Source organism: Bombina bombina, chromosome 3, assembly GCF_027579735.1.
Source record: "Bombina bombina isolate aBomBom1 chromosome 3, aBomBom1.pri, whole genome shotgun sequence".
NCBI classification, from domain to species: domain Eukaryota; kingdom Metazoa; phylum Chordata; class Amphibia; order Anura; family Bombinatoridae; genus Bombina; species Bombina bombina.
In genome coordinates, this window is record NC_069501.1 from 506,505,723 (window position 1) to 506,533,287 (window position 27,565).

The 27,565-nt window shown below is 35.0% G+C and overlaps 1 protein-coding gene across 1 annotated transcript; it reads left to right on the forward strand.

Annotated features, from left to right (window-relative positions):
- The first annotated feature begins 13,419 nt into the window (after positions 1 to 13,419).
- On the forward strand, positions 13,420 to 27,159 carry LOC128652408 (forkhead activin signal transducer 3-like). The gene is made up of 3 exons (XM_053705346.1): positions 13,420 to 13,662; positions 16,141 to 16,245; positions 26,335 to 27,159. The coding sequence occupies exons 1-3, from the start codon at positions 13,420 to 13,422 to the stop codon at positions 26,896 to 26,898; spliced, it is 912 nt and encodes a 303-aa protein (XP_053561321.1). The 3' UTR covers positions 26,899 to 27,159.
- Positions 27,160 to 27,565: the final 406 nt, after the last annotated feature.

The following is a 27,565-nucleotide window of genomic DNA, read 5'->3' on the forward strand; positions in this document are numbered from 1 at the left end:
TTCCCTGGTATTAGTTTGTTTCTACTTCTTTAGTGGGTGTTGCTTTATTTTGACTGGTTGGTTCCCATGAATATTATCATTTAGATTGTGAATATTAATTCAAAACTTAACATCTCAACGTGCCACTATTTTCAAAATGGACTATATTTTATAATGGTCTTTGATTAGCGTATTTTTATGTATACACCCTCTACCCTTTATGTATTTCGTTCAATTTGTATAAATGACAATGTTTGCAATCTTACTATTTTGATATACACCACTGTATGCTTTATGTTTTTATAAAAAAAAAAAATCTTTTTATTAAATCAATATAAAGGATATTACTTAGAATTTGTATCTTATTGTTTTAATATAAACACATCAATTGTTTAAAACATTAAAAATCTAAAAGACACCGGTGTCAAAAAAAACACCTTTTTTAGGTGACTTTATAAAATTATGGTTTTATAAAATGATAATCTTTGTACATAATTTTATCGGTTTCTATTAAATGCAAATATGCAAATATACATACAGTTTTTCTGTACTGTATTTGTATAACGATATAATTTTGTACAACAGTATACTTGATTTCAATGAGATGTGGTAAAAAACATGTAATCACTCTTATAGATATATAAAGGTAATTGCAATACATTAATACGTCTAGACCATCTCCTTTAAATAGTTTATGACAAAGATAGTATATTGTGGTAAGAGTTTATCTTACTGTTTATAAGTCCATCTTTAGCTTGAGATATCTTTCGATGTGTAATGTCCCAAGTGCTTTGGTTTTAAACAAGCTTAATTAGCTGTACAAAACAATTTTGATTTTTGCAACAAGTTATGGCCAGATATTGCAACAAGTTACGGCCGGATTGTCGTATACTAGCAATTGCTTATATTTAATTTACATACGGTTTTTTGGCTCTTTTCTCTTCTTTATCCTTGCTTGGACAGTGCACTGTTCCGATATTTTTGGTGTGTGGCTCCTAATTAGAGCTCTGTGTGGTTCCGTCTCTTTTCGATGTAAGATGCTCCCGGACCTCTTGTCAACAGCCTGGTCACTGTCTCCTGACTTAGCGTGGCTGGCAAGGCAACCAGAGTTTGGTGGCTTTTGTTTTCCAAATAGGAGGTGCTCACTGACTTCTTGTCAACAGCCCTGTTTCAGTCTCCTGACTTTGGGTGGCTGGCAAGGCAACGTGTTTCAGGTTTCTACGCGTTTCGGCTGTCAGCCTTTTTCAAGATCTTGAAAAAGGCTGACAGCCGAAACGTGTAGAAACCTGAAAGGACCGACAAACACACGCTAAGATCTTCAGCTTACAAACAGGAGAGGATCTGACGAATTTAGTCACAAAGAACGAATCCGAAACAGTCCGGTTGCCTTGCCAGCCACGCAAAGTCAGGAGACTGAAACAGGGCTGTTGACAAGAAGTTCGTGAGCACCTCCTATTTGGAAAACAAAAGCCACCAAACTCCGGTTGCCTTGCCAGCCACGCTAAGTCAGGAGACAGTGACCAGGCTGTTGACAAGAGGTCCGGGAGCATCTTACATCGAAAAGAGACGGAACCACACAGAGCTCTAATTAGGAGCCACACACCAAAAATATTGGAACAGTGCACTGTCCAACCAAGGATAAAGAAGAGAAAAGAGCCAAAAAAACGTATGTAAATTAAATATAAGCAATTGCTAGTACAGTATATGACAATCCGGCCATAACTTGTTGCAAAAAGTCAAAATTGTTTTGTACAGCTAATTAAGCTTGTTTAAAACCAAAGCACTTGGGACATTACACATCGAAAGATATCTCAAGCTAAAGATGGACTTATAAACAGTAAGATAAACTCTTACCACAATATACTATCTTTGTCATAAACTATTTAAAGGAGATGGTCTAGACGTATTAATGTATTGCAATTACCTTTATATATCTATAAGAGTGATTACATGTTTTTTACCACATCTCATTGAAATCAAGTATACTGTTGTACAAAATTATATCGTTATACAAATACAGCACAGAAAAACTGTATGTATATTTGCATATTTGCATTTAATAGAAACCGATAAAATTATGTACAAAGATTATCATTTTATAAAACCATAATTTTATAAAGTCACCTAAAAAGGTGATTTTTTGACACCGGTGTCTTTTAGATTTTTAATGTTTTAAACAATTGATGTGTTTATATTAAAACAATAAGATACAAATTCTAAGTAATATCCTTTATATTGATTTAATAAAAAAAATTTTTTTTTATAAAAACATAAAGCATACAGTGGTGTATATCAAAATAGTAAGATTGCAAACATTGTCATTTATACAAATTGAACGAAATACATAAAGGGTAGAGGGTGTATACATAAAAATACGCTAATCAAAGACCATTATAAAATATAGTCCATTTTGAAAATAGTGGCACGTTGAGATGTTAAGTTTTGAATTAATATTCACGATCTAAATGATAATATTCATGGGAACCAACCAGTCAAAATAAAGCAACACCCACTAAGAAGTAGAAACAAACTAATACCAGGGAATAAGAAAAGGTTGTCGAATAGGAATTAGCCAACTACTGGCGCCACCTTAGTGTGTATATTGAATTGCATAAACCTGTGGGATTAGTTTATTTAAAGGTGAGCAAAATTCCATATTGATCAGGACAAGTATTAAAATATTTTCTAGTAATATTTATTGTTGTCTCATGTATAGGAATAGTTGAACTTATTATCTAATAGAAATATCAGTATATATTTATATATAATAATATATGCAATAATATATCTACAGAATTCAAACTAGACCTATGCCTAGGGCAGCAATACATATTACTTATATGTATGAAGTGGTAAATATAATTATATTAACAAATAGTATTTGATTATTGTTAAAAATATGGATAAGTGTATCTTTATTTTCTTGAGAGGTGATCACAGGTAAGGAGCATGGACGTTAAATGTAAATTCTATAGCGTAAGGTCGGGTTACCTTAGCAACTAATTGATTTTCAAGAAATCCGACGTCAGATGGAAGTGTTAACACAACATTAACTTACAGCCACATGAAAAGAGCGACTGCACGCAATGCGCAAAATATTTCAATGGAAACCTGGTACTAAAATGGAGCCGTAAATTACTTTCAGCTGTCGGGCGCTTCGGTAGCTTACGGCTCCATTTTTAACGGCTCAATGGAAGCGAGCTCAGTGTTGGGGAGTTCAGAGTAGGTTTACCACCTTTTTGTTTACAGGGCTCTTTAATTTAGGAGACATTTTTAAGGGTTGTTCATTTTTCTCCATAAATTGTTTTGTACTTTCTTTATCCACCTTGACAAATAAAAATAGGAAAGGCAGATAAAACAATAAGTAGCCCCAATAATTTAGTTGTTTTTATTTGCAACTGTTATTAATAGTTCACAAAAGAACATAGCCCTCTAAAATTGTAGAATGTTACAAATCACGGAGAATCTGGAGTGATATTGTTTGTTAACCTCTATTGAACTTTGAATTTGCTCCCATCTAAACTGAGCTATTGGGTGGAAACAAAATTTGGGAATTTAATCATCTGGAGGCAAAATTCTGTCCCGCCTGGACATTATTTAGACATTAACTCAAATGTCATGCAACAAAATATTCCATGCTCCACAGTAGAACACAACAATCAATAAATTTGAATATCTCCATTTCAGTTTATTTAAAAACACAGCGCATGAATAATTAAAGGGACATGAAACCTAAATATTTTCTTTCAAGATTCAGATACAGCATATTATTTTAAATATCTTTCCAATTTACTTCTATTATAAATTTTGCTTCAATATTTTGGTATCCTTTCGTGAAGAAACAGCAATACACTGCTGAGAGCTAGCTGAATACATTTGTAAACCAATGACAACAGCCTACCTAGGTATTCTTTTCAACAAAGGATACTAAGAGAACAAATCAAATTAGATAATAAAAGTAAATTGGAAAGTTGTTAAAAAATTGTATGCTCTTTCTGAATCATGAAAAAAACTTTTATGTTTCGTATCCCTTTAAGAAATATTTTAATTACATATAAATCCATAAAACATTCAAATGCAATAAAAAAAAGTTATTCTTGTATTAAAAACCATAAGAGATGATGTCTTTGTCTATCTGGACAAAAAGTGACCACAACACATTTCAGAGCCATGCCCCTTCCTCGGGTATCATTTGATACATATATAACTTTTATTGTATTTGAATGTTGTTTTACATTGGATTCTTTTACTGTAGTTATATAAATTTATTTTTTCGCTGTATTTATAGTGCTATGTAATTATATTATTACTAGCTGCCTACCATGTGAAAAATACATTACAGAGATATAAACATTGTTATGAGGTCTTACTGTCACTAATGTCTCTAGTAATTTAGTGCTTCTTGATATCGGGGGGGGATAAAGAATATCTATATAACTGGTACTAGAATATTCAGAAGAACTCAGACTTTTATAAATAAAAAATACTGTAAGTAACAGAATTTATTTTTAAAGACATTGCATAGTATATATAATGTTAAAAAGCACCATATGAAAGCTAAATGGGTGCCAAAAAACTAATTTTCCTGAGAACATGTAAATCAACATTCAGGAAAGATGTTCAAATGATACAGTAAAATTTGGGGTTTCAATAGATTTTTGGAGTTTTAATAGATTTTTTTTGCCCACCTACTTGAAAGCTGCTTTAGTGACAACAATATAACAATAACAAAATAACAGTTCATAGCTACTCATTTCATTTAGTAATCAATTAGAAGTATAGAAGATCATTTGTGTTGATTTAATTGTTAGACATTAAATAAAAAATAATGCATAAACTTATACACATCAAGAAATTACAACTCTACAATATGATATGAAGTGTAATAATTAAGTCACAATGTATCATTATTCCTACTAAAATGCAGCCTACGCTGCCTAAGTGGGCTCATAGCTTTAACCCCTTCAGTGCCAGGGATTTGGTGATATTTTTCTACTTTTAGAGGCCAGGGAGATTTTCGTGATTTTTCTTGCACGATTCAGATAAAGTATGACATTTTAAATAACTTCAAAATGTACTTCTATTATCTAATGTGCTTTATTTTCTTGGTATCCTTTGTTGAAGAAGTAGCAATGCAGTACTGGGAGCTAGTTAACACTTTGGGTGAACCAATAACATAAGCAGGGATAGGCAAGGTGTCCGTACATGGACACTGGTGTCCGTGACTAGCCCTTGCAGTGTCCGCCACAACCTTAGTATATCTTTTCTTTCTGATTAAATAATAGGAAGAAAAAAAATGTAGTGTAAACAAAGTTAGTGGCTTGTCAAGAGACTGCTAGTGATAGTGGGTGATAAGTAATGGAATAAATAAAGCCTGAGTGAAATACTGAATGTGTATCTGCATCTGTATAATAACACCCAGCTCTATACAAAGACACAGTAGTGACACTGGCACATGCGTATAGCCAGACAAGGGTTGGTTATAGGGTCAGTGGTATCTGCATCAGTATAATAACACCCAGCACTATATAATGACACAGTAGTGACACTGGCACATGGGTATAGCCAGAGGAGAGCTGGTTATAGGATCAGTGGTATCTGCTTCAGTATAATAACACCAAGCACTATACAAAGACACAGTAGTGACACTGGCACATGCGTATAGCCAGATAAGGGCTGGTTATAGGATCAGTGGTATCTGCATCAGTATAATAACACCCAGCACTATATAATGACACAGTAGTGACACTGGCTCATGGGTATAGTCAGAGGAGGGCTGGTTATAGGATCAGTGGTATCTGCATCAGTATAATAACACCCAGCTCTATACAAAGGCACAGTAGTGACACTGGCACATGGGTAAAGCCAGAGGAGGGCTGGTTATAGGATCAGTGGTATCTGCATCAGTATAATAACACCCAGCGCAATATAATGACACAGTAGTGACACTGGCACATGGGTATAGCTAGAGGAGAGCTGGTTATAGGATCAGTGGTATCTGCATCAGTATAATAACACCCAGCGCAATATAATGACACAGTAGTGACACTGGCACATGGGTATAGCCAGAGGAGAGCTGGTTATAGGATCAGTGGTATCTGCATCAGTATAATAACACCCAGCTCTATACAAAAGCACAGTAGTGACACTGGCACATGGGTATACCCAGAGGAGAGCTGGTTATAGGATCAGTGGTATCTGCATCAGTATAATAACACCCAGCGCAATATAATGACACAGTAGTGACACTGGCACATGGGTATACCCAGAGGAGAGCTGGTTATAGGATCAGTGGTATCTGCATCAGTATAATAACACCCAGCGCTATATAATGACACAGTAGTGACACTGGCTCATGGGTATAGTCAGAGGAGGGCTGGTTATAGGATCAGTGGTATCTGCATCAGTATAATAACACCCAGCGCAATATAATGACACAGTAGTGACACTGGCACATGGGTATAGCCAGAGGAGAGCTGGTTATAGGATCAGTGGTATCTGCATCAGTATAATAACACCCAGCACTATAAAATAATGTTTTTAATTTCAAATGTACCTTGGTGTCCTTCACTAAGGTCTGTACTTTGGAAAATGTCCCTGTGCCTATCCCTGAACATAAGGCATATGTGTGCAGCCACCAATCAGCAGCTTCTGTGCCTACCTAGGTATCCTTTCAAACAAATGATACCAAGAGAACAAAACAAATGAGATAAAGGAAGTAAATTGGAAAGTTGAAAAAAAAAAAACCATATGCTCTATCTTAACCATGAAAGACAAAATTTGGGTTTCATGTCCCTTTAACTTATTGCAGGTATCTGGAGCCATAGGAAGAAAATACTGGTGAGTTGGCAAGGAAAGGTGGAGTAGGTGCGAAACAATAATAAAGGTTTCATTGTATCCTTTGATAAGAGCAAGCAGGTGAAATGTGCTCCCTATGGGGAGAAAGTGTAGGCAAAATAAAAGCCAGAAACAAAGAAATGAACCTGTGTAGCAGCTTCTTGTGTTTCACAACCTGTAAGGGTTAATTGTGGGCTTACAAATGCTAATTATGTTTGTACACCTGACAGGTGATATAAGTAATGTGAGCTAGATAGTGATAAAACATACATTGTAGCACCATATAACCAAATATATATTTGCAATAGAAACAAATATATAAATAAAACATATTTACATTTTAATTCATATTTTGGGAGATTGAAAAAGATTAAAAAAAACAACCTTAAAAACATTTTAAAGGGACTTAAAAGTGCAAAATGATGTATGCATTCTATTATTTTATTACTGGACTGTTGCATACATGTAACTGTGTGTTTAAACACATAGTTAAAGTCAGCTCTAGAGCAGCAATGCACTGTTAGGAGGTAGCTGAACACAGCCATATCTGTGTAGCCACCAATCACCAGCTAGCTTCCAGTACTGCACTGCTGCTCCTGAGCCTACCTAGGCTTTTCAACAAATGTGACAAAGAAAACAATGTGAATTTCATAATAGAGGTAAAAGCATATATTTCTTAAAATATTATATTATATTGAAAACTTGGCTTGCAGACTTTTTTGGGTTACAGAAACACAGACTCAACAGAGCTCAGTTTGGTGCAGAAAATCCAATACCACTTGCAATCAAAAGCTAAACTCCCCACAACATAGTTACAAAAATAAAGCGCCTGCTGGTGCACAGCAGGTAGGCTGAGGTGACTGAGATATGCATGTTTGTCCAAGATCACACTGGATCAGGAATACTCTCACACAATATGGGACACTGGGATTAAAATTATTTTCTTTTCTTTTTTAAAACAACAGCACATAAAACTCAGCCTCGTATATGTTTGGCCATTTAGGCGATCACTTGTTGCTTATCCGTTTAACTCCTCCTAGCCAATCAATCAAATCCATTACAGATGCTATGTGCATAAGTAATTGCGCTTTCATGACATAACTACAACTTTTACTAACTAACGTGTGGATATCTGAAATAAAATCCATTGAGATATATATATATATATATATATATATATATATATTTATATTTATACACCTGTTCTCAGGCCTCCCAAATAGGCCAGATTTTAAGGATGACCTTGTATGAGAGCAGGTAAAATAATTATGTTATGTCAGCTGTGTAACTAGCGTTACTGATTGAAACAGTGACAGTTCTCTGATTCAGCAGTGTTCTGCGGAACCCAAGCACTATTTGTTTAACCCCTATGTGGGAGTTAATTATATAGAGAGGCAGAGTCACTAGTCTTAAAGGGACACTGAACCCAATTTTTTTCTTTTGTGATTCAGATAGAGCATGCAATTTAACTAACTTTCTAATTTACTCCTATTATCAATTTTTCTTCGTTCTCCTGCTATCTTTATTTGAAAAAGAAGGCATCTAAGCTAAGGAGCAAAGCCAATTTTTGGTTCAGACCCTGGACAGCACTTGTTTATTGGTGGGTGAATTTATCCACCAATCAGCAAGAACAACCCAGGTTGTTCAACAAAAATGGGTCTGCATCTAAAACTTACATTCTTGCTTTTTCAAATAAAGATACCAAGAGAATGAAGAAAATGTGATAATAGGAGTAAATTAGATAGTTGCTTAAAATTGCATGCTCTATCTGAATTACGAAAGAAAAAAAATTGGGTTCAGCGTCCCTTTAAGATTGAATGCTCTAACCAATTACAGTATATAATTTTTTTTACTATAATGACCCTTTAACTTACTCTTTAAAAGATTGGACATCCTTTGAAAAAATACATCTTATTCTTACCCCATATGTCATCAAAATAACTAATTAGTTAAACTGATTCTGTGTGTAAGGAGTTCTCAGTTTAGTGTTGAGAGAAACATTCAGTCTGTATTTCACAAAATTCTAAAGGCTGAAGTACACTGTTATAAAGTTCACTGAAACAGCTGGAATTGTATCATACTTACAATACTAAGTATAAAATTCCAGTTGGAAAAGAACATGATAGCGTGAAATGTTATTTTAAAGGGATAGAAAAGTCAAAATTAAAATTGCATGATTCGGATAGATCATGAAATTTTAAGACCCTTTTAAAATTTACTTCTATTTTCAAATTTAAATTATTTTCTTAGTATCCTTGTTGAAAAAAAATATGTACCTATCCTACACACAACTAGTGTGAACAAGCTGGTGATTGGAGGCTACACACATTTGTCTCTTGCCATAGGCTGACATGATATTTTTAGCTAGTTCCCAGTAATGCACTGTTGCTCCTTCAGCAAAGGATACCAAGAGAATAAAGCAAATTTGATAATCGAACTAAATTGGAAACGGAAAGCTGTTTAAAAATGGATGTTCTATCTGAATTGTGAAAGATTAAAAATAGGTTTCATGTCCCTTTAATGACAGAACTATTCTCACATTGATACGGTGCCTCTGTGTGTTTATTTACAATGTATGACAGACTGACCACCAAGTGGTTGGGTGTATTCCATAACAACTGATCCGCCCGTCTCATTGTTGTCTGTCTCTGTTGCAGTATAATAGATCTTACTTCTGTAGTGTACTGGTGTGTTTTCACTATACAATATCAGTTCTTCCTTGCTAATTATAAATTTCCTAATCTCATCACCTGTTATATTTTTGTGTTTTGATATTTTAACTGATGATTATTTAAAAAAAAAACTGTTTTCAGTACCACTTATTATGCCCACCTGTCTATATTTCTGTATGAACAATTATTTTATGTTGTTTTCCTAGCACAGAATGTCTTGTAATTATAGTTTGCTAAACTCACTGTTTATCTCAGATCACCAAATGTGAATTTCTGTAGCAATGTTTGCTACAGAAATGAAGATCTGATATACAGTATTGTAGTTTTTAGGCTTATTCAAGAATATTCACACTATAATTATATAATTATACAATATGTGTGGGTATATTTATATGGTTTCTGTATATTGTAAATCCAATAAACTATTAATCTATGTATGTGCAAGATCATAATAATACGATTATGCAACAGACTCAAATATGTTTTTTTTAATTACATGTAAATCAATCTATGTACACATGCAAGTATGTGGGTATTTGCATTTCTCTCATGCTTATTTCTTAGTGTAAAAACAAACTTCACAATAGACTGATAACATATCATCTTATATTAGGGCTTTTCAAAAAAATACAAAATATGCATACTTTAGTATATAATATACTATATATTATATATACTCAGTACAATGGATTTAAACATTGTCAATGTATGAATAAATACATTATATATATATATATTTTTTAATAAGGTGCTAATTGATACCATGGATTTTAAAAGGGACAATAAACACTTTGAGATGACTAAATAAAATGATAAATTGTATATACAAAAAAAAAAACACCTCTGCAATATACTTTCATTATTTATTTTGTCCCCTTTTCCTGTAATTCCATTCTGAAATTGTGAGCTTTTCAGTTCCTGTTAGAAATGGATGTGCAGAACACTGTTATATTCCACACAGCCATTGGCTGCTCACTCTAATTACCTATTTATAACTGTCCCTAATTAGCCACAGCAGAGAATGAAACCTAAGTTACAACATGGCAGCTCCCATTGTTTTATAGACATGAACATTTTATACTTATTTTGTCAATATTTAAAAAACTAATGAAACTTTAAAAATACATCTTATTCTCAGACTAATCTTTTCTTTGAATGCAAAATTCTATCTAGCATTTATTTAGTGTTTAATGTCTTTCGTGATTCAGATAGAGCATGCAATTTTAAGCAACTTTCTAATTTACTCATATTATCAATTTCTCTTCGTTCTCTTGCTTTATTTGAAAAAGAAGGCATCTAAGCTGAAGAGCCAGTCAATTTTTTATTCAGACCCTGGACAGCTCTTGTTTATTGGTGGGTGAATTTATCCACCAATCAGCAAGAACAACCCAGATTGTTCACCAAAAATGGGCCGGCATCTAAACTTACATTCTTTCTTTTCAAATAAAGATACCAAGAGAATGAAGAAATGTGATAATAGGAGTAAATTAGAAAGTTGCTTAAAATTGCATGCTCTATCTGAATCAAGAAAGAAAAAAAAAATTGGGTTCAGTGTCCCTTTAAGTGTGTGAGGGATATATATATATATATATATATATGTTACAATAGGGTTTACAAAAATTGTAATTTAATAATTATATGAAACAAATAAATGTGTTTTTTTAAATAAAACTATGCAGTAAAAAGTGTATTGCTAAATCTCATTTAAAATCTTAAAGTTGTTTTGCAAAAATCATATTTAATGGAAATATTAGAAATTCATTTGATATAAAGCAAAACAAATAAATAAATATTTAAAGGGATAGAAAGGTCAAAACTAAAATGTGCATGGGTGCATTTCAATGTAAAATAGAATTATTTTTGCAATATATTATCATTAGCAAAAATGTTTGTAGTAAAGGTTATTACTCTTTTTTTTCTGCGTAATACGCACATATGCTGCGAGGGCCCGTGCACCAGTAACAAACATCAGACCTTTTCATAAAGTCAGCGGTGGCTTGTATGACACAAATTACGTCTTCAAAGAAGCAACACACTCCACTGCCAGCTCTCTGAGCTTGAATGCTGCTGCACAGGCCCTCACAGGATATGTGCGTATGCCGCAGGAAAGCAGTAATAACTTTTACTAGAAGCATTTTGCTAATGGAAATATATTGCAAAATGCTTCTTTTCACCCTGCAGATCTCACTGTTTTATCTTGCAAACTGAAAAGTAGCAAGATTATGTCAAAATACTCAAAACACTTAGTACCCTAATAGAAGAACAAGTGCATATGAAAACAGGAGATTTTAACATACTGCGGAGTAATCTGTTTTGTATTGGCTGCTGGATATATGATTTTTATACTGTCCCCTGCGCTCTGCTGACTTCACTTTCCCCAGTGAATTTTCCCTTTCCAGGAAGCAATATTACTTTCTATTGGAGTCACCTCGCAGCGACAGCCTCAATCTGATCTGGTGACTATAAGATAATCAGGCCCGCAGTGCCTTAGGCTCCTAAAATGTTACTTCTAGCTGCTTTTCTTTATATACGTTCTACCCATCTTTGGATCATAAAAAATTGCGCATGCATATCTCCTCAATATTCATGATGACCCCTTAATTGTAAACCATGGATTAGAAAAAAAAGTATATATATATATATATATATATATTTGTTGGTTGATTCTTTTGTTAAAAAAAATAATAAGGGCACAAATCCCCAAATCCGGAATTCAAAATCCAGAATTATTCTCAAATCCATACTTTTTCATTAATATTTTTTTTTAAATAAAATTATTTCAAAATTAGCATTTGTCCTTGCCAGTCTTATATTTAATTATAACAGCTATTAACTTTCAGGTTACAGCACTGTGAATCTTTCTGAAGGTAGTGTGTTTACAAAAGTATTAAAATGATATAAAACCATCTTTAGGTTGTTTGTATAAGCTGTATTATGACATAAATATTGCATAAATGACATAAGATATTGCTGTTTAAACTTGGTGCCATCCCTACTCTAAACTGTCCTATGTTACAAATGCAAATATACAAACGTTACAAAATCCAGACTATTCCAAAATCCAAACCTTTTCTGGTCCCAAGTAGTTTGGATTAAGGGGCTTGTTCCTGTATTTGTTATCTGCCAATGTGGTTGGGGGAATTGTTCTTATCAGCCAATGAACAGCATATTACTAAGGATGTACAAACAAGGGTTTCAGTTTTAATATCCATCTAAATAGCTCTAATTTAACTTTTTATACTCAATCAATAAAAACTTAAAGGGATATGAAACCCACATTTTTTCTTTCATGAATCATCATGCAATTTTTTGCAACTTTCTAGTTTTTCTCCTATTATCATTTAGCCACCAATCAGCAAGCGCTACCCAGGTGCTGAACCAAAAATGGGCTGGCTCCTAAGAAGAGAAATTTGATAATAGGAGCAAGTTAGAAAGTTGCTTAAAATTGCATACTCTATCTGAATCATGAAAAAAAAAAAATTGGGTTTAAATAAATAAACCCTGTATTTCATATGCATCTTTTTGTAATATTTGTATCCCTTTAATGTGAACCATATTTAGTAGTAAAGAAATAGTACAAATCAATGTTATAAATGCTTCAGGATGTGTATAAGTGTATGCCAGCATTTATGTTATGTATACAAATATATAAACATATAAACACATCTTATTCAGTTCCCACTGTCTTTAACTAACTGAAGTGAAGCCCCATGAATAATGCAGATTTCTCCTCCCTTGGCCCTTGTTTGCATTAAAGAATAGTATAAAAAGACAGGAAAGGATCACTTCATATACATAACAAAGCTGAGGTGCTTTGCTGGATTTTTGTCTTCATATAGAGGTTACAATAGATTCAATCCTAAAGCACTTTCTATCATTCATTCCTCTAATTCTGAAAGAGAAACATATAGCCTCTGGATCTTCCACTGACATGCCTTTTGACTTCCATCCTTGGGAACCTGTCTCCAGCCTGGGGAAGATACTTATCCCAGAACCTAAATCCCCTACTCAGGAGAAATTGAGGCTAAATGAGCCTAACTCAACATCAGAAGATAAAAAGAGGAAGACCAAAAAGAAGAATTATCAGCGATATGCTAAACCTCCATATTCATATCTTGCAATGATTGCTTTAGTCATTCAGAACTCACCTGATAAGAAGCTCAAGCTATCCCAGGTAAAAGGGTTTATACATTCATTCACTTAGATCATTTTTTTTTTTTTCAAACCTCCCTGACAGGCCAGGTTTTTGGGGTTACCTTGGATGAAAGCAGGTAAAATAACAGTGTTTACTAATCAGCTGTTTTTTTCACCTGTGCTGTAGTTCAGATATCCTCAAAATGTGGCCAGTTAGGGAGACCTTTGGACAGGTTTGAAAACCACTGACTTAGATGCATGCACATACACACATCACAGAAGAACTCAGTTTATCTTGTAGCCCGCTGCAAATGTGTATCAAAGTAATACCAATGAAAAGTATTTAAAGGGACATTCCAGCCTAATTTGGAATCCACATAGATGCATTTCAGTTTTGAATAGAATCATGTCTGTAATATGCATGTATTAGCAAAAATGCTTCTAATAAAAGCTACAGCTGTTTCAAATGTGTATTTAAAGGGACACTGAACCCAAATTTTTTCTTTTTGTGATTCAGATAGAGCATGACATTTTAAGCAACTTTCTAATTTACTCCTATTATCAAATGTTCTTTATTCTTTTGGTATCTTTATTTGAAATGCAAGAATGTAAGTTTAGATGCCGGCCCATTTTTGGTGAACAACCTAGGTTGTCCTTGCTGATTGGTGGATAAATTCATCCACCAATCAAACACTGCTGTCCAGAGTACTGAAACCAAGAAAAAAAGCTTAGATGCCTTCTTTTTCATATAAAGATAGAAAGAGAACGAAGAAAAATTGATAATAGGAGTAAATTAGAAAGTTGCTTAAAATTGCATGCTCTATCTGAATCATGAAAGAAAAATTTTGGGTTCAGTGTCCCTTTAAGTATGTACTGTGCACCAGCATTTAAAACACAGCACTTGTTTAGAGAGCCTAAGGTGCTTGTATCTTCTGGTAATGATTTAATTTGTTAATTGCTGATATAACAAAAGTCCCGCTGGCTCTTTGAGGAGCTGCAGTATTTAAAATGTTGGTGCACTGAGAATATCTAGCTATGCTTCACATGCATGTGCAGATAAAAATGATTACACTAAAACAGTGATAACTTTTACTAGAAGGATTTTTACTAATACATGTATATTGCAAATATGTTTCTATTCAAAGATGCAATTCACCTATGTGCGTTTTCCCGGAATGTCCCTTTAACTTTACTAAATAATTTCTGATTAAATCTTCAATAACAGGAAAAAACAGCACATGGGTCTGATATTGAGATTATGATGAGATAAGTATTTTCAAGGTTTAATTTCTTGTATAAAATTTATATAGTGTGAAATTTTACAAAAAAAAGTGAGGCACCTTTAAACGCACACACAATTATTTAATTTATTTTGTCACCAGGGAAATAAAGGAATGCGTGTGAAAGAATAATTTCCTTATTTACACCTATGTTTGTAACTTTTGTTACAATTTTGGCCTAAAACAAATACTCAAAAGGACATTAAAGGGACATTAAACACTTTGAGATAGTAATATAAAATGATAAATTGTATATAATAAAAAAACTCTGCAATATACTTTCATTATTTATTTTGTCCTCTTTGCCTGTAATTCCATTCTGAATTTGTGAGCTTTTCAGTTCCTGTTAGAAATGGAAGTGCAGAACACTGTTAAATCCAGCACAACCATTGGCTGCACACTCTAGTGACCTATTTATAACTGTCCCTAATTGGCCACAGCAGAGAAGGTAACCTAAGTTACAACATGGCAGCTCCCAGTGTTTTATAGACACTAAAACTTTACACTTATTTTGTCACTTTTTAAACAACTAATGAAACCTTAAAAAAATACATCTACATGTTAGTCATGGACTAATCTTTTCTTTGAATGCATAATTCTATCTAGCATGTATTTAGTGTTTAATGTCCCTTTAAAACACCTAAAAGGCATAAAAGCTAATTCTATAACCTGCAAATGCTGCAAACAAAATAGCTTGTTTAGACAATTTTTAGCATTTTGCTTTTTGGCTTCTTTAAGTTACACAGCACAAATTTTACACAACAACTAGAGGTTTTAATGTCCCTTTAATACTATTAAAAAAATACTGCCTACCATGATTTCTTGATTTGTGAGCTGAATGTGCCATTTTGAATTTTAAGAAACATTTAATTTTATTTATCAAATTGACTATTCTCTTGGTAACCTTTGACGAATAGCATAGCAAGGCAGGCTAATGAGCAGCAATGCACTACTGGAAATTAGTTAGTCAGTGGTGGCTACACATATATACTTTATACTTCTTGTCATTTGCTCACCAGATGTCTACAGCTAGCTCCCAGTAGCTCATTGCAGCTCTTGGAGTGACAAACTATAGTTATGTGTAAGCGCTGCAGAATCTGTTGGTGCTCTACAAATACCGGATGATAATAATAATAATAATAATAATAATAATAATAATAATAAAAAGTGTAATACTAAATGCTCTAACCTATTATATACACTATCTTAATATCTTTATATCTTATTTCCCCTCCCAGATTCTGCAGGACATAAGTACCCTATTTCCATTTTTCAAAGGGGATTATCAGGGCTGGAAAGACTCTATCAGACATAATCTGTCCTCCAATGACTGCTTTAGAAAGGTAAGATATGATATAATCAAGGGTTAAAGGGACACTAAAACCAAATTTTTTGTTTCATGATTCAGATAGAGCATGCAATTTTAAGCAACTTTCTAATTTACTCCTATTATCAATTTTTCTTCTTGCTATCTTTATTTAAAAAGCAGGAACATGATGCATAGGAGTCGGACCATTTTTGGTTGAGAACCTGGGTTATGCTTGCTTATTGGTGGCTAAATGTAAGCCACCAATAGGCAAGCGCTATCCATGGTACTGAACCTAAAATGGGCTGGCTGCTAAGATTTACATTCCTGCTTTTTAAATAAAGATAGCAAGAGAACAAAGAAAAATTGGTAATAGGAGAAAATTAGAAAGTTGCTTAAAATTGCATGCTCTATCTGAATCATGAAAGAAAAAAATGTGGGTTTAGTATCCCTTTAAGTATGGTTTACTAAGGGAAATATACAGAATTTTCATGTTAATATCAAACAATAAAATTTAAAGGGACATTAAACACTAAATACATGCTAGATAGAATGATACATTAAAAGAAAAGATTAGTCTATGACTAACATGTAGATGTATTTTTTAAAGTTTCATTAGTTGTTTAAAAAGTGACAAAATAAGTGTAAAGTTTTAGTGTCTATAAAACACTGGGAGCTGCCATGTTGTAACTTGTGTTACCTTCTCTGCTGTGGCCAATTAGAGACAGTTATAAATAGGTGCTGGATTTAACAGAGTTCTGCACTTCCATTTCTAACAGAAAATGGAATTACAGGCAAAGAGGACAAAATAAATAATGAAAGTATATTGCACAGTTGTTTTATATATACAATTTATCATTTTATATTACCATCTCAAAGTGTTTAATGTCCCTTTAATAAAGCCACATGGGTTTTCATTTGACATTTATATTAAACTATATGGCATCTTTTCAATCAGATTAACAAAAAATGTTATGTTCTGATTTACATTAATATTTGTATAATCATAAAATAAACCACCAATGACCAATCAAAATTGTACTCCTCATCTCCAGTTTTGAATCATAACAGCGTTTTGTCCAAGTTAAAGTCTCATTTGATTGTTGTATATGATTTTCCAGAGTAAAATGCTACATTGAGAACCTGGGAAAATCATTATCAGAGCTAATTTATCAACATGATAAAACTATAAATATAACAATTAAGTCCAGTATTTGCTTTGCATCATTAATATTGTGACCCAGTACACAGCTGAATAAGTTATGGTTTATCAGCTCTATGTAGAGGGTTTGCAACAAAATCAGTTGATCTCCCTCTTAAAACTTACCATTTAAAAAAAAAAGTTCCAAAATGTATGAAAAGTTGCTTCTTTTGGTTTATGTTTGTATATGTAATAGCCTGTTTACTTCTTTGAAACAACAGGAATCAGATTCTTTATTTTATCTCCGTATACCAAAGCCCAATACTTAGAGAGAACTTTTGAAAATTAACATTTTATTGCTTATCTCTCTTACCTCTCACTGGGAGGGTAATTCAGGGGTCAAGTCGTGCGGGAACGCATGGGAACTGAGTTCCTGCAGTATTTTTGCAGGTGGAACTAAGTTCCCTCTGGAAAGAGAACAAAAAAGCTTCAGTAAACACTGCTGTTGTGGGTGAGAGGAGCTGTAGCACAGTCTGGTTAGAGGGATAGTGAGATCCTCTAGTAATGGGCAGTAACACTTCCTACAGTACGCTAAATGCAACCTGTCAGCAGTCCTGATATGTGATCACACTGCACTGTGTGGCTTGCTTTGGGTTATTTAGCCCCCCTCAGCATAAATAGGACTATTGCATCTTAAGTGGGTGAGACTCTGTGACAGAGGAGGTGTCTCAGGCCCAACAGTAACTATTCAACCCTTCATTGGGTTTAATTTGCTTTCATTAACCAAAGTGTATAGATTATAAACATATACATACAGTGTGTGTGTGTGAAAACTAAAGCAATATTAATTGTGAGGGGGTGGAAGTCTTGGTGAGTTCCCACACTTTTTTTGTAAGACTTGACCCCTGGGGTAATTTCTTATGATGGCTATATTTAAATACATTTTTTATAGCCAATACTTGAGTACAGAAACATTCAGTATATGTAGGGATACCAGAAGGAAAATCAACTATTTCAAATGTTGATATAAAGGTAAAGAAGTTTTTGTAAACAATTAAATTCACTCCAGCAGATAAAATAGAATATTGGGAACAAATTAAAGGGGGAGAACAATTTAGGGTAAACTGTCCCTTTAAGGATTAAATAATCTTTCTGCTTAAGCACAATTCTTTGGTTTTATCAACTGGAATTAATCCTGACATTTTCTTGCCCTTAAATACTGGCATTTAACAGTACAGTCATAATTAATATGCACTCAAATCCAGTACATACTTATCTATATAATATTTCCAAAAATATGTAACATAAATCAAATCTTAGTAAAATGTGCTATAAAAGCCATGATTTTATCACATTAAATCTAGGCATATTGATGAGGGACGCCACTTATAGCTATTTTATATAATGAGACTTTTTTTCTTTATGTCTCAGTACAGTATGTTTATCTAAATTGCTATAAGAGAAAAATTAACACCAGCAAGTTAGCAGAGTTAAAGGATATACACATTATTTAATTAAAGTGACATGAAACCCAAAATGTTTATTTCATGATTCAGATAGATTAGAGAATACAATTTTAAAAAAAGTTTCCAATTTACTTCTATTATCAAAAATGCCTCATTCTCGTGTTATTCTTTGTTAAAGGGACACTGAACCCAAATTTATTTCTTTCGTGATTCAGATAGAGCATGAAATTTTAAGCAACTTTTCTAATTTACTCCTATTATCAAATTGTGTTCATTCTCTTGGTATCTTTATTTGAAATGCAAGAATGTAAGTTTAGATGCTGGCCCATTTTTGGTGTACAACCTGGGTTGTCCTTGCTGATTGGTGGATAAATTCATCCACCAATAAAAAAGTGCTGTCCATAGTTCTGAATAAAAAAAAAGCTTAGATGCCTTCTTTTTCTAATAAAGATAGCAAGAGAATGAAGAAAAAAATTGCATGCTCTATCTGAATCACAAAAGACAAAAATTGGGTTCAGTGTCCCTTTAAGGAGATATCTAGATAGGTAGTGTGCACATATTTGCAGAACTACTTGACAGGAAATAGTGCAGCCATCTAGTGCTCTTGCTAATAGCATTGTGTCAAAACTGCTGCAATAAAGAACTGCAGACACTTGCACACTCCTGAACTCACCTTCCTGCTTTACAACAATGGATAACAAGAAAACAAAGAATATTTTAATTTGATAATAGAAGTACATTGGAAAGTTGTTTAAAATTACATGTTCTATCTGAATCATGAAAGAAAAATGTTTGGGTTTTATGTCCCTTTAATCAAAATATTCATGATAATGAGCGTTTCTGTTCTGGTTTTCCACATGGTCCATTCATATCATATGCTCTTTTATAATAATTGTACCGTTACTGCCAAATTATTAAATGCCAAATTGGCATCACTTAAAGGGCCATAATACCCAAATGTTTAAACACTTGAAAGTGAAGCAGCAGAGCTGTAAAAAGCTGACTAGAAAATATCACCTGAACATCTCTATGTAAAAAAGAAAGCTATTTTACCTCAAAAGCTTCTCAGTAGCCACATCCCATTGTAAAGGATTTCTAAGCAGCAAATCAGTATGTCTGTCCCGGGACAGTGGATGGAGCGAGCTTACGTGCACTCTCATCTTATTTCCCTATTCAGTGTAAGGAAGTTTACAATGAAATCTCGTGAGAGTTAAGTGAAATCTCATGAGATCACAGTAAAAGAGTTTGACCTCAGCACTGTTGATGCTGATTGGCTGCTGTTCATTTCTTCATTTTTGTATTACCTGCAGCTGGGCTGCAGCTGAGTATAACTTTTTACACAGAATTTACTTTGCTGAGCTGAGGAAATTGTGAGGTAAAATATCTTCCTTTTTTACATAGAGATGCTTGGGTGATATTTTCCTGTCAGCTTTTTACAGTTATACTGCATCAGTTTCAAGTGATTTAGCATATAAGTATTATGTCCCTTTAATTGTGAAGGCTGCAATAAAACCTATAAGCACATTTTATGTATATTAAAGATTTGCTTTAAATTATTAACATGTAAATGGTTAATTGCAAAAGATATCATAAAATATTAAAACAGTTGGTTTGGTTTGCCCTATTTGTAGATGTAAATTGTAGAAAAATTACCATAAAGCAGGTATAATAATGGACATACATTGCAGTGTTTTTTATATTGTAATTGTGAGTTTAATGTATTTTTGCTGAAAAAGGTCACACTATTGTGCGCTCAACACATTCAGACATCTGATTTCTAAAACGAAATTTATTTTAATGATTCAAATAGAGCATGTAATTTTAAATAACTTACCAATACACTTATAGTATCTCATTTGCTTTGTTCTTCTGGGGTCCTTTGTTAAAAAGCATATCTAGGTAGGCTCAGAAGCAGCAATGCGCTAGGGCCATAGAGTCTTGTTTTCTACTATGCAGTTTGGGGTTTACAGAAGGAATCTCCAACAATTGTTGTATTTGTCTGTGGCTTTATTAGGTGATCAGTATTGTGACCCTTTGTTTGATAGAGGAGATAATGCATTTTAGTGCATATATGGTAGTGCCATGGTTTATTTCAGAGCCCAGTGCTCCCTAAAAATGACCTAGTAGACAGGTAATTTATAGCAAAACAGAGTGATTCCTTAATATGAGGCAGATGTGTATTGTATGCTGGCTTTGGCCCTGCTTTATTGCCATAACCCCCATAAGATACATACACCATGTGATTGTTATTTAAAAAAAAAACTAACTCAACCAAACACAAAGGAGAGTGAAATAGGTGCGCCAGAAAAATAAAAAGGATACAAAAGATACTATGCTATAGATCAGTGGGTATTACAACACTAAAAGGAAAGGAAAAACTCAATTGTGGCACAATTCATATACAAAATATATATCATAAGACAGATACAAAAAGTCCCAAAAAGTTAATAAGTTCCCTTGTAAGGGATGCAACGGAACCCAACATCTCTTGGTTCTTTCCTTTGTTGTTTTTGTGGTCACAAAATCTGATATTCGCAAAATCCAATGTAATCCAGTACAACAAACAAACAGATGTGCACGCCCACAGGTCACTGCAAAAACCTTTGGATAATACAAAAGTTCAAGAAAACGGCAGCACCACCTGGATATGCAATGAATCCTCTTTATTCTTTGTGTAGGAGCAGGTACAAAATGACTACGTTTCGGGTCACATACCCTTAGTCATGTCAGCCTGATGAAACAGTGTATCACTGAGAAACGCGTCACTGTATCTGAGTATTTGATATTAAAGTCATTTTAACATTTTATATCAAGACTGAGCTTTATACACTTTTTTGGGGGAATCCTGCTGATTGATACCAAGTTTGAAAATACTTTGGCTTTCGTGTGGATCCTATTGCTTTCCAGTTTGAGACACTCCCCATTGATGTTCCTGACTTTGTGAATGAGTTAGCCAGACTACTCCTGAATATCTGGCCTGCGCTTATAGCACTTGATAGTGCATCATCAAATGTGAGTGGATTTACATCTCCCTGCATTCACTGTTCTAATTGTTTGTACATATTACGCTATGATTGTTATTTTATTGTATAGTGTGTACGTGGTGTGGCAGAGTTGTGTAGTAGACTTAGTAGAGTATGTGTGTGATAGCAAATATTGAAAGGAATACGAGGAGCACAGGCGAGGGTGTATTTGCAGATAAAAATATTTATTTGAATAACAAGTCGCGCCTAGGCGCGAATGAGTGAAAATACACACAATAAAGTTAGTCCGATGAGTAATCAAAAACAAATGCAGTGTGAGGGGGGGAATACAACCACCCCGGGGTTAGAACTGTACAAGAAATCTACTACCTTGGCAGACTGTGGACAAACAGGTATGTGTGTGATAGTATATGTGTGTCTTTGGTACAGTAGAGTGTGTGTGCAGTGTAGTGTCAGGGCCGGCGTTTTGTATAAGGCAGCAAAGGCAGATGCCTTAGGGCGCACCAGCAGGGGGGCGCTGAGAGTGGTGTTGACTGCCTAGGATAAAAAAAATTACATTTATTATTTATTTGAATGAAATTTTGTTGATCATTTGATTCCTGGCTGGCTTCATTTTATTATCCACTGCGCCCGCTGAATCTAGCTTGGTCCCTGCGCCTGCAATGCAACTAAACTTATTCGTACTAGTTACTACTTCCTGACAGTGACACCTGTCCCACCCTCCCTGGGCTTATGCTTATAGCCTATGGGATTCAGAATGTGGGCACGCTGCACGTGCGTGTGGTGTCAGAGAGTGGAGGACTGGAGGCGGGGCTCACTTGCGCATCTGCGCTGTCTGCCGCTGCCAGTGGCTTTACCTGTGACTCACTCCTCTGAGACTGACTGAGAGCGGGAGAATAGAAATCGTGCGGCCACCTGACTCCACGTGACACTGAGGCGTGAGGTAGGAATGGACCTGGTGGAGGTCTCTGAGGGGGCTGGAGCTGGAGGGCAGCAGAGAGCGGGCATTTCTAGGAATGGTGGGGCCGGAACCGGGGTCTCTGAGGGGGCTGGAGGCTGAAGCAGGCACTACTATGCAGCCCCGGGCCAGTTTTTATGACCTGCTCTTTCTGTGCGTGCTTAGTCATAGTATGACAGTGTATGCCCGGGCATACACTGTCATACTATGACTAAGCACGCACAGAAAGAGCAGGTCATAAAAACTGGCCTGGGGCTGCATAGTAGTAAATCGAAAGTCAGTTCCATAGCACTGTAGCACAGCAGGGAGTGGGACCAACGGCGGCATTGATTGATATAATATAGTGCAGGGAGCTGCAACAGCATAACAGCGGTGCAACTGTACTATCACTAGCACCAGCACACATGATGCCCCCAAGTCCCGACTGTGAACCCAACACTCTCCTACAGTATTTGACCATATGGATTTTAGAACCATGTAATCACACTGACTGCAATCACAAGGTGCCTATGGTGTACCGAATAGCAGACATAGTGTTAGTTCCAACTTCCGCCAATTGCCTGTAGCCCCCATGCAAGTGAACAAACCAAATCGGCGGCTTTCTAGCTGATAAAAAGCTGATGCAGAGGTATTCTCTGGTGTGTGTGTGTGTGTGTGTGTGTGGGGGGGGGGGGGGTTATCGGTCACTGCTGTCAGCTGTGTGTCAGGGAAAGAGGTTAATGGGCACTTTTGTGTGTCAGGGAAGGGGTTACAGCTATGTGGTTTGGAAAGAGTTCATTTTCCCTCTTATCAGGGAAGGGGTCAATGGTTACAGCTGTGTATCCTAGAAGGAGTTAATGGCCAGTGCTGTGTATCAGGTAAGTGGTCAGTTACAGCTTTCTGTCCTGGAAGGGGATAATGGTCACTGCATTGTGACAGGGAAGTGGTCAATGGTTACAGCTGAGCTGTGTACACACTGGATGTATTGAGAAGGGGTTAATGGATACATAGAGAGAGATTTAGATATAGATAGATATTTAGCCTAGATTTTGGACAAGTTTATCAAGCCCTCTTAATTTGATCATAATATTTAATATAGGCTTTAAATTAAAAGAATATCAGTTGGGAGTTGACTATTCAGCATTTGTATCTATATATTTTTATGAAATGTTTTAAATTATAATCATAAAACTTTTGCCCACAAATATGTGTATGGTAAAAACATCTATTTTTGCTTCATAATGTATAATATCCCTTTTAAATGTATAAAAATGTCAAAATTGAAGTGCATTTGGATGCATTTCCATTTTTAAATAGAAGCATCTGTGCAAAATACTTCCTTTAGGAAAAATACTTCTAGTAAAAGTTGTTACTGTTTTTCAGAGGCATACACACATATGCTGTGAGGGCCTGTGCACCAGTATACAGTAGAAGCATTTTTGCTAATGGAAGCATATTGCAGAAATGCTTATATTCAAAACCGAAATATACCCATGCACAATTCAAATTTGACCCTTCTTTAATGAGACAGTGGGTACTAGTGTCTGGTTACCTGTATACCTACTTTACCAAGCCTAAATGTCTGTAGTGTCTATTGCATATTATCATTGTCTGTATGCTTCTGTCACCCATGTATTATAAGAAACATTTGTATTTGTGTTTTGTTTTTTCATTGCATTTGTCAGGAAATGAAATGTTTGTTCACTAGCCTATAGCTGGTCTTTTTATTTGGGAATGGGTGGCCCTTTTATTATGTATGTCACTTTCAGCAGTATCAAGAAGCTAATAATCACTGTGTGGGTCAGGAATGGGTTAATCACTGCTCTGTAAATATTTTATAAGGGAAAGGGTTAATTCGCATGTAAGCTATAATAATATTTAATTCCTGATTTTCCCAGTTTAGCATTTCATTCTCATGATTTTTCCTGGTAATAGATACTGGAAAAAACATGTATCAACAGTTGTCATAAATGAACCAACTTTACCACAGTTTTGGAACTGCCAAGTTAGACCAATCTCCCAAACAAGTTACTGAAGCTCAAGCAATAGTGCAACAAAAAATGTTTTTTGCTCTATTATATTTATTTTCGTAGGCATAATTGAAATAGTAATTTAGGTACTAATAATGAAAGTGATTGCCATTGGTATGTATAATATATATTTGCTTTTTTGGGTGGGTGGGGGGGGGGGGGCGTCAAAATGCACCTTCGCCTGTGTAAACAAAAATCCTTGCACCGGCCCTGTGTAGTGTAGTTATGTGTATGTGGTGTAGCATACAATGTGTGTGTTATGTAGTATGTGTGTGTGTCACTCAGTGCCGGCTCAAGATATTGTGCTGCCTGGGTCCAAGAATGCAATGACACCCAGTAGTAACATTATTGATTAACATATCAACCTACTAGCCTGGCCTCTGACCTTACTAAGCCTGCCTACCTGCTTATGTAAATTTCACAATAAGTGGGAAGGAAGTTAGGGAAGAGATGCATTTGTCCCACCTTGAATTTTGCCCCTGATCAATTTTGTGTTTTTGTGAATAACGAGGTTATGCTGCTGAGAGCCTGCGACTTCCTCCATGGAGCCAGAAGACAAGAGTGGTCTGGGTCTAACAGTGCTGCCCCTTGTCAATTGCTGCCTGGGTCCATTGGACCCACTTGGTCCCATGATTGAGACGGCTCTGGTGTCATTTTTATTATTTTATATATAGATTTTACAATCAATCACTTCCCTCCAGGCTACAGCACCATATAGGGACTGCAACTCACAATTTTCTGCTGCCAAATACTACTAATGAACATGTTTTGATTTATACATTTACAACAAAATCTATTTTTATGCCAAGATTAAAAAAGTTTGTAGTATTTTTTTCTGGAGTTTTGGTTTATGATTTTGAAAGTTAAATGGATATTAAACAGTATAAGATTGTAATATAAAATGTTTAATTATGTGTAGTTAAAAAAAAGTCTTAATATCCATTGATTATTTATTTTGTCCCCTTTTCCTATCATTTAAATCAGAAAATTGTTGTTTTTCTAAATTCCATTGAATTTCTACAAAGTAATGGGCTCCATATCTATCTTTCCTGCTGAGGACACTTAGGGCTTGATTTATCAAGCCCTTCTCCCCCCCCTTTGACTGAGGGTATGCACAAGCAAATCTGCAGTCAGTATTTTTCAAGCAACAATCATCAGACCTCTGCTTCCCTACTCTGTTCTCCACCTCTTAGGTGGAGAATTAAAATCTCCCCGTTCTCATCTGACTGCAGAGTTTTACAGCTCCTGCCCGCGCTTGATTAGCTGTGCGCAGGTAGGGGGCTCATATGTTGATTTCTAAGCCCTTGAAGGCCACCTCTTATCTCATTGCATTTTGACATTTTTTCCCATGTATTCCATAGTCTGTCAAAATAACTGAGATAAGGGAAAGTCTGCAGAGGTTTAGATTATAATATAATAACAGAGGTAGAATGTGTATTAAAAAAAAAAAACAGTGTTGGTTATGCAAATAAAGAGATTATCTATCTTTTTAAACAAACATTTTCAAGTAGACTGTCAATTTAAATATAATCTGTACTCTACCCTTTTTTCTCCCATATCCTTTGTAGATATTAAAAGACCCTCAAAAACCTCATGCTAAGGGGAATTTCTGGACAGTGGATGTTACTCGGATTCCCTCAGAAGCAATGAAACTGCAGAACACTGCCATTACAAAGCATGATGTCTTTCCATATGATCTGACACCTTTTATCCTACATGGGCAGCCATATCACAGCTCATTGGCCGTTCAGTCAAAGAACGCAAGGAACCGCAACAGTGTAAGCAGTGAAGTCCACACTAAGCCTCATGTTGTAGATCCTGCAGTGACATTCCCAATGATATTATGGAACTTGCCAACTTCATACACAAAATGTGTTGCTCCAAATGTTGTAGCTCCACCCAGTATTCATCCTCTGGCACTGTACTCCGGTTTCCCTTCTTTCTCTTATTGTAATTATGTTCCAAACCCATATGTTGGTCCTGCGTTTACAGAGAGAAGGGAGGATGTAACTTATAGGACATCATCTCAAAGTTCTTTTTCTCTTACACCCTCACAAATCACATTTTCATCCAGTGACTTTCCTCCCAATAAGACTATTTATGATATATACGCCAGTCATAAGAGGTATTGATGCCATACAGTCAAGACCTGCGTAAAGACTTTAACAGATCCAGCCAGCCGTAAATGAAATGACTGTGTAAATTAATTTATTATAGGGAAATTAGAGGAATTAGGATTGGCATGCAGGGTACATTTGACTTGGACATTGCTGCCTGACAGATTCATCATCTTACGGGAGTCTGCTGAAGAGAAAGGCGCCACTTAGCATATCACACAGGAAACTAAGTCCCTCTGAAATACTTTATCTAATAAACTTTGGTAACAAAGGATGGCCAACAACATACCCAGTCTGTATATGAGTAAAACAGAACATGAAGATTGGTGAGTATTTCTTGGCTGATGTGTTTTTGCTTTCCAGTAGATGGAATAATGTATGCAATGTCTGTTTGCCTAAAATACACAGTGTTTTTCTTTATGATAGCAGTCAGAAGATATTATATATAGACAACAGATATATGATAGATACATAAAGTACTGTAGTATTGAAACTGAGAATATAATCACATTTTCATATAATTATATACTGATTGTCAGCATTACAACATACAAATGCTTATGGGTAGGAAAATGGGCCTATATGTTTCCGCAGAGGCTATGGACAGGGATCGTGATCAAGCAAATATACATATATAGCTAGTTGCACCCTTATATGGAATGACTGTAACTACGGGCCCCAT